The sequence below is a fragment of the Euprymna scolopes genome, chromosome 12 (genome assembly GCF_053919585.1).
Source record: "Euprymna scolopes isolate OS-2025 chromosome 12, ASM5391958v1, whole genome shotgun sequence".
NCBI classification, from domain to species: Eukaryota; Metazoa; Mollusca; class Cephalopoda; order Sepiida; family Sepiolidae; genus Euprymna; species Euprymna scolopes.
In genome coordinates, this window is record NC_136493.1 from 39,232,605 (window position 1) to 39,241,253 (window position 8,649).

At 35.6% G+C, this 8,649-nt stretch overlaps 1 protein-coding gene across 2 annotated transcripts; it reads left to right on the forward strand.

Moving 5' to 3' along the window:
* The first annotated feature begins 221 nt into the window (after positions 1–221).
* On the forward strand, positions 222–7,169 carry LOC145291255 (uncharacterized). 2 transcript variants are annotated; one of them, XM_080136866.1, is made up of 3 exons: positions 222–1,040; positions 2,994–3,133; positions 6,468–7,169. In XM_080136866.1, the coding sequence occupies exons 1-2, from the start codon at positions 337–339 to the stop codon at positions 3,112–3,114; spliced, it is 825 nt and encodes a 274-aa protein (XP_079992992.1). In that variant the 5' UTR covers positions 222–336; the 3' UTR covers positions 3,115–3,133; positions 6,468–7,169. The 2 variants fall into 2 exon arrangements, with proteins under 2 accessions (XP_079992992.1, XP_079992990.1); XM_080136864.1 differs by lacking the exon at positions 6,468–7,169 and adding an exon at positions 5,481–6,435 and having other exon boundaries at positions 223–1,040.
* The last annotated feature ends 1,480 nt before the right edge of the window (positions 7,170–8,649 follow it).

The following is an 8,649-nucleotide window of genomic DNA, read 5'->3' on the forward strand; positions in this document are numbered from 1 at the left end:
TAATCTTAAATACGTAGAAATAAAATATTTTAATCTCATTCAACCCAATTCTGATGATTATCCATTTGAACTCTACCGTTTTGCTGCTTTGACCATTTTCAATTTATTTTGTAAACATCTAGGCCGATATAATTCCTCTCTAATCGAACAATAGTTTATAGGTAAAGATAGACTCCCCCTAATTTGGTAAAATGGGCGAGGATCAGGATGTTTAATTCATTTATTTTTTTTCTTCCTTCCTCCAGATAAGCTTCAGAAAATATAAATTAACTTAAAACACGTTTCAGCCAAAGAGGAGATCGGTTAAACAGAAAACTCTTGCATACACTTTCCAAAATGGCCAGATACAGTGTTGTATATTTCTTTTATCTGGTTCTAATTCTTATATGCAAATGCACAACAGAAGATTGTGTGCAACCCTTTTGCGAGGACTCTGACTCTGGCGTTGAAGAGACACCTCATTTTAGCGAAGACTCTAAGCCCAAAAGCAGCGATAACCCAGCAACGATGTCTGTAACGGAAGATTCGTCCAGCACCTGTAGCAATCCATTAACGAAAATCACCGGAGAAAGATCAACCCGAAATTCAATATACGAGGAGTCCACTACCGTTGGTAATGTGGAGACTGGTGTAAATACAATCAAAGTTCAGAAACCACCTTCTTGCGCTCTTAAAGCGGATCCCAAAATGGTTTTCTTAATCATTTTTTGTAGTATTCTTATGCTCCCGTTCCTCGACGCCGTTTACAGATGTATTTTTCATCGTAAGACAACTACGTCCGAAGTTGACTCTAATGCTACTTTTATTTCGCACTCCGTTTCCGAAATAACGGAAGAGGATATCCCTATTAGAGATCTTATTGTCGAACGAATGAATCGCGTCGTAGACTTTTTCGTCCACCCGTTCCGAACTCTTGCTCAACAGATTAGAGAACCTGCGAATGTATCTACTGTCGAGATACGAGAAATCCCGTGGCCTTCGGATTCAGAGATTGAATCGCCGCCTGAGCGTAACGGACTTGATTCTTCTTCCTGCGACCCGTAAGCCTCCGCTGTATTCATATATATTTTTAGTAATGCTTCCGCGATTCTCATGCGAAAACTGCTTTTAAGTTGACCCTTATATCTTAGAAAATTTCATTAAACTTTGTCATTGCTTGTTAGATTAAGAAGCGATACACTAAAATTTACGAAACGAAATATTTATTTTTACAAAAATAAAATCAAGGTTCCGTCCCTCCACACCCACCGCCGTGCAAATCTGGAAGCTATTAACATAACAGACTCTTTTAGATTCTCTTGCTTTACAGTTTGAGTTATTTGTCCACTGGCTTTTTTGCGTTGTCAAAATATCCACCGACAACTGTCATCCATACAACTTTTTTTTATCTAAAAACAAATTGGATTTGCGTAATTCCTGGTGAACTGTTAACCTGACGATATTAATGCATTTGATCTGTGCTGAAATAGCGTTATTTAGAAAGCCATTCTTAACATGGAGTAGAGGGTGTTTTGTACCCATTCTGTTCTTTAACCGTACAATTTCATAAACAGATCAAAACTTTAAACGTGAAAATAGCGCAGATCAATACGTGCATTAGGACTAACCTGAAGGTCAGTAGGATTCTCCAGTACAGTTTGAACTTTTGAACGCTTATTGCCCCACTGGTCTGGAGAATCCTAACCTTTTCCCACTTCATAGCAGTTTACGATATGTCTATCAAATCTCCAGACATTGCTTTGGCTGTATAGCTATGGTATCGTGTTGGATAAGACCTCCATATTCTTAGGCTTTGCTTTCACGCTATAACATTACGCATACATATTCGTTATGCCGTCGTTCGACCTTTACCTGGCAAATTCCATTTTTCCAATTTTGCATAGATTTTTCCCGGCTAAAACTAAAATAAAGTTTTATATGGGTTCGAACACCCTATATATTACGCTTCATATCTGTAAACCAAAAACTTGTGGGCAATTTTTTTTAACCAAAGATATATTTAGAGGTTTAATCTTACGCAAATATTACGGAAGTATGAATCGTGTACGATATCTGCACGAATATAACACGTAAGTTATCTCCTAAGAAAAACGGAATTAATTTGCATGTTTAAAATATGAAAATTAGCAATCCATAACTTCCCCCTTTTTTCAACAGAACAGGATTAATATGAATATCTGTACACAAATCCCAGACTCCTAGGAGTGCATGTTAGTTTATTTTAAATCAAAACCTACACTTACGGACCTTTGGCTTTAGAGAATAAGCTAGTTTTATACTTGTAATGTTAAATGGATAAATAGTTGCGAATTCTAACCAGTAAAAACAATAGTAAACGGTCGAGAAATGGTGACCAGATAATGATGCAAAACTGATTTATCCACCGACTTGTATACTGTTAAAGTGGCGAAAATGTTTAAGCTATTTCCAAACAATTTTTAATAAAGCCATCTTATCTATACACGAAACAAAAGTGGATGCTTAGCCGTGGGAGTCATATTTTAAGAAAAATCAAATGAAACCTGTCTGAACTTGCGTTTAGTTGCAAATTGTTGTCTAACGGCATACCAACCTCTAAATATAGTAGTTTCAGCACGTTAGAACTATTTGACCGATGATTTTTTGGTTTTCTAGAATTGGTTAGCTTGCGATTTTTGACCCGTTTCGTATTCTATCTATCGTTATTTCTACCTGTATTTGAGTTCTACGATTAGGTCCTATATATTTAATGTTCTTAAATGGCATAATCTCCAATCGTTTACTCATGACCATTTATTTTTGAAATTAAATACTTGATCAATTCGCGTGATTTGTAGAATATTTTCCTCCCCTCACAAGGGCACACGCAAAGTTTTTTTTTTTTGTTTTGTTTTTCTTGCGAGTTATTATATTGAGCCAGTCACGTTTAATCCTAACCCAATTCCACATACTAGTTTGCTTTCTCGCACCTTAAATGTTACAACTTTGTTCAGTATTTAATTTTTTTTTACTAGTAACAATGACCAAGCCGAGACAAGTTCACAGAACTCCGCTGATCCCTTTATATCGGCCCAGTCATCGATTTCTTCGCATTCTTCAACTTCCTATGGTACTTGTCAAGAAAATCCTCTGTAATTTTTTTTACATATTTACAGTAAGTTGAATTTTCTATTTGATCAGTGAAATTTAGTGATTGTGCACTTTACCGGAAGGGTTATTTTTAGATAGAATTTACAAGTTAAATGTTTACACTATTTTTACTTTGATAGTTGTAAGTACAGCGTAGTTAAAAGCAAACTCTCCTCGCCATCTTAAAAATGGTTTCTTAAATAACCCCGTTTCAGCATTAACTTAGAAACGCTATGTTGAAAATAGTACAGTCCGCACACTGCACAAGCACTCAACATTTGAAGACACTGTTCTTCAGGTTGACTTTAACTTCGGATCTTAAATGAAGAACTTATATCGAATTTGTTGCTACAGAAATGGACGAATCATTCTAACGCTCCATAAAGTACATCCTTATGACTAAATTCTCTACCTGTATAAGAGCAAGATAGGTTCCAAAATTGAGTACGGCTGTCACATATGGTAGTGACTTTGCAATCTAGTAAGAATTGATCTTTTCCCTTCAGCCTTTTTCGCACAGATGTTGCAAACCACTCTACTGTATTGTAATGCTAATAGTATACTCTCCATTTGTCTCCAATCGATATTACCCTTTGAAATATTTATTGCGATAGCTTTTCTAGCTACAAATACAATATTGTCCTTTCTCTTAACCAGAAGCCAAACTGGACTTCCATGTTCATTATTTTTCCGTAGAATCTCCTATATGTGAAACAAGATACTATTAGTCTTAACTGATAGCAACATTATCAAGTCCAAACAAACACTTGAACTATGCTAATCGATGAGTTGAATTTTTGCCTATCCACCCTTTGTTTCTAACGTATCTCGTGGTAAAGGCAATCTACAAACCATCAGTCTCTAATCTTTCTCCTTGAGTAGCCGACACTCCTTGATCAGCGGTGATGCATTAGTAAAGGGAAAGATCTCAACGTTGTAGCATAGCTTTTTGTTCTTATACCCAAACAATTCCATTACGTTAGGAACTTGATTGGTGCTTCGTTACAGAGACAACTATAAAACGATATTTTAAACGTCTTTCTTATTGTCGAAACCAATGATTGTAACATGTAGGGAAGGATAAGTGATATTTTAATCACTTGTTTGTCTTTTTGGGGATATCAATTACAACCTGGAAACTGGATCCTGGTAGCATTCCATTTTCTTCTACACGCATAGGATGTAAACAAAACCACGTGTCCTAAAATTGGACCTAGTTATGGGCAGATAACATTGTAGGGGCAACCTTTTGAATTACATATTTATGGGCATAAATATAAAGTATCAACTGTCATGGCTGTTAGTTCTGTAATCGTAAATTGATAATCTGTTTATCCCCCCCACAAACTGTTCTTCCATTATATTAAGCGGAATGTTTAAATATAAAATCAATGTCTACAATAGGATTTTTACATGCAATGAAATTTAAACGCTTTTCATAATTAGAAAATATTTTAAATATTTCCCCCCGTTTATTTCTTGTAAACGTGACATATTCACGACTGAGAGCTGTTACCGGTAAACTTTTCCACTTTTCGATTTGAAATTGTCCGTTAAAATTTCCTTACAGAATTTAGCCATTCTGTGTATTTGTTTTTGTAATATCCTTTCGAGGGCTAATCCTATTATAGAAGATCTAAGGCTAGTACGACTTGGAAAATATTCTGCAGAAATCACAAGTTTTCCACAAATGGGATTAAATAATCTGCCAAAAATCGCAACCGTCTAAAATAACCCATTTTTAATTAAAAAAACAAAACAAAACGCGGCAGATATGGCGGAGTGAATTCATTATGAAGGTTTTAATCGTTTCATATTGCTAGTTGAATTCCTCGAAAATCACGACCTCCTCCGCTTTCTTTCTTGGATGCATCACTTTATCAGAGACGAGCAAAGTGACGCCCGACCATGCTGGTCGTAAAATACCCTTAATCTATCATGTATTTCTTTATTTTTCTCCTTGTTGGCAATCCTGTTGAGGGCAAATATTATGACCAAGCGTAACGCCCCAACTATTTTTTTGTGGGGGTAAATGTATTCTCTGAATAGGAACAACTGCGATGTTCCATTCATCGCACTTCGATTATCAATGCCTTAAGACATTTCGATACAAATCCTATTCACGACTACTGCCAATCACAAAGTACCTTCGTGTGAAATTTCATAAAAATGAACCCAACCCTTTTCGAGTCCATAGGGAACGAACTTACACTCAAAGTTCCTTTTACGTAATACTGGAGATTATCCTACGACTGTTTGTTTGAAACTTTAGTCAGCATTAACATAGATGCTTGACGATGTAAAAAAAAAAAAAAAAAAAAAAAAAAAAAGTTTCATGTATTTTAAGTTGTAATTTTTTTTTTCTCTTGTAGGAGATGCCGGAGTATCAACGTCAGACCAAACCCAAATGGTCATGGATTTTTTTTTTAAACGCTTTTAAGTTTTCAATGTCAACATTCGCTAAATTTCGTAAATGTAGTTAACGTATATCTTAGAACCTTCGACTGGCAGACATTGCATATATTTTCATGTTAACTTCCTATTTAACGTGATCACACTTCAATTTCGGTAGAAGTGTCCTTTCTAATATTTTTCTTTTCCATTGTGTTAATTTCACTTGCAAATAACCGATAATTGCAATAATTTTAGAACCCTTATTTTCGCTTCGTATATGAGCAACATTATCATTACTGTATTCTCTAACTAATTAAAGTTCGACTATGCCGTTTCAGATATTAACCCTTTCTATTTTATACATGGACCATAAAAGATTTGGATAATCTCTTAATATCTATCATTAGCACATATACTACGGTTTCATTTAAACGTAATATTTTCTGGTCGGTATGTTTAAGGGGTTGCTTGTTTACGTGCAAATCAGACTTGCAAATATTTTCAGCTGGGAGAGGGGAACATAGCAGTTTAAAATGTCTAATTTTAGGTTTAGCAAACCATAACTTTCTCTTTGAAAGATGAAGTGTTTCCTTGACTGAACAATCGTGCCGAGACTATGATTAAAATTAATTTTGAGAATTTTTTTACTGAATACTAGTAGACTATCCGAAATATCTAGTGATTATTTGAAGATAACTTAGAAAAATTCCGAAATTTAAGATCCATAGTCAAATGTACATCTTTTCTAAAAGAATATAGGAATCATTGGAGTTGGTCCTCTTAACGTCATATTATTTTAGTCTGACAGGTGGTTGGTTTTGGGCGCAAATTTCAAGTTAATTCGATCTTAGTTTGATCGAATTGAGATCTTAGTATATGGTTCAGAACTGCCTCCCAGTGTAAACTTAAAATAAACGTCTTATTAGTTTTAAATTGGAGTTATGCTTTTTAATTTTTTATTGCAGCGTTAACTGAACTGCGACCGATGTCAGTGCTGAACAACTTTGGATAGGCACGACGAGAGGATGATCACGGCTCATGCAATGGACATGATACATTAATAATGGTGACTTGCGTAGAATCAACTAAAATTTGAACTTATATATCAAATGGTTACCATTTGCCATATTACTAAAATTATATATATATATATATATATATATATATATATCGTTTTAAAAGTACAGTAGCTCCAGTTTAATGATAATTATGAATGAAAGTGACAAAGTAATAAATAGAATTAGCCATTACTTATATGCCGATCCTGGAAGTGTCGTTAGGCATCGAGGTTAGAATCTCACATCTTGGCAAGTACAAGTCATTTTAACATTTTTGGCCTTTATTTAAAGGCTGTTGCTTGTACTTGCTGATTTTCACCTGCTCGCTGTCCTTCCAACCGTCGTACTTGTTTGAAGGTCAACCTATCTTTACCTAAGATTTCTTCCACGTGAGAAATCTGCCATTGGATGACTTGGCTCATTAAGCGATTCTATTTGTCAATGTGTGTTCTGTTGATTTAAAGATAAGGTACCCGTGTTCGTAAAACTGAATTCAATCTGGATTATTACGAGGGTTGTTTAAAAAGTAAAGACTTGTTTTTAACTAAAACTTTGAAGAGGCACGAGAACGGGAGTAGTCCTATTAAAACGATCGATATGTTATGCCCCAGGGTTCTACATGTTCACTTTCAGCGATGAACTATGCTTCGGTCATGACAGTACGAAGCGCGCGTTGTCAGTCTCATCTGTCGTCACTCTGAAATAGAATTCATCTAATTGTGCTGATATTAACTGCTTTGGTAACGTTATGCAGGTGCCGGTAAATATTGACAGATTCATCCTTTTTTCTGCATGGAGGAATTCAATTCATATCTACTTATCCACGCCTTTGACATGTTGCCTTCGTTTACCACTGTCAATATCTGCAACAAAAACTTTCAGGTCATGAATCTATAGGTTCTATCATAGTAATATCACTTACAATCTCTTCTGATCATTTGAGCGAAATAAAAAATAGGAAGAATTACCTTTATGAACTCCCCCTCGTAATTGAGTGTTTTTGAATTCTCGCATGATTATCACTTCAGAAATGGGAGCATGTAATGTCAGATAACGTGTAAACTGTTAGGTGGTTTACCATGAGGGGTAGTAATTCTAATGCCCTCATCCCCAAAATAGTGTTCTGTTTGCTGTCAATACATAGGGGCTGTGAGAGGAAGAAACGGTAGGCGTGGTTGGTTTTATGCGAAAGAAGGTGATACTAACCGCGAGAATTCCCGAGATTTCTTCGGAATAAAAGACCGAACTCTGACGGATAGGCGACTGTGCTTTTGCTCAAGCAGAGAAAAGTGAGGGAAGCACCCTCCAAAGGTCCGGCTCAAGGTGAGAGAAGTCCCTCCCTAAATAAAGTTCCGGCTACAGGTGAGAAAGAAAATGAGGCTGAAGGACCCAGCAGTTTTCAACACAAATTACTACACCAAGAGGTCCAGTTATTCTGCAATCTTATTTAGTTGTGTCGAGATTTGGCAGAAAACATTCAAAATCTAACAGGATTGTGCTACATCAAAACAAATTTAAATTCCAGTAACTACAGTCGTTACTGACCCCAGTTAAATACATTTAAACCATCCGATGAATGCACTCAATGCAGGAGATACAAAATGTTAGCCTGAAGCCAGTTTCAATCTAAGATGTCTAGGGGGAGGGAGTCTTTGAAATACCGAGGCAATGTCTGGCCTTTTGTTTAAATTGATTAGCTAACACTCTTTAATTAGACTCCCGTCTGGTACGTTTGTCAATATTTTTTTTCACTAAGCGTTAGGTAATATATGGCACAAGGTACAAAAATTAAGGCGTGTTGATGCTATCGTGTCTAAATTTTACTAATTATCATTCATTAATCTTACTATCCGTTAAAATATTGTCATTTATGCTGTATAGTTTTGTACCAAAAAGGGACATGTGCGTATAACCTCACAAAGGGTATATAGTTTACTATTTAAAACGCAAATGTTTATATACTTGTCTTTGTAACCTATTTTTTGTTTTAATCGGTGTTTGAATGTATGTACGTGTCACGAAATGTCTGTCGGCTTTGCATTAATTGGGCTATGTTTTATCTACATATCTAAAACAGTTTATTTCATGC

Excerpts from the sequence above, each read along its gene's own strand:
- LOC145291255 (XM_080136866.1), top strand. The coding sequence starts at position 337 with ATGGCCAGATACAGTGTTGTATATTTCTTTTATCTGGTTCTAATTCTT. Across the intron at positions 1,041-2,993 it reads GATTCTTCTTCCTGCGACCC|TAACAATGACCAAGCCGAGA; the intron begins GTAAGCCTCCGC and ends TTTTTTTACTAG.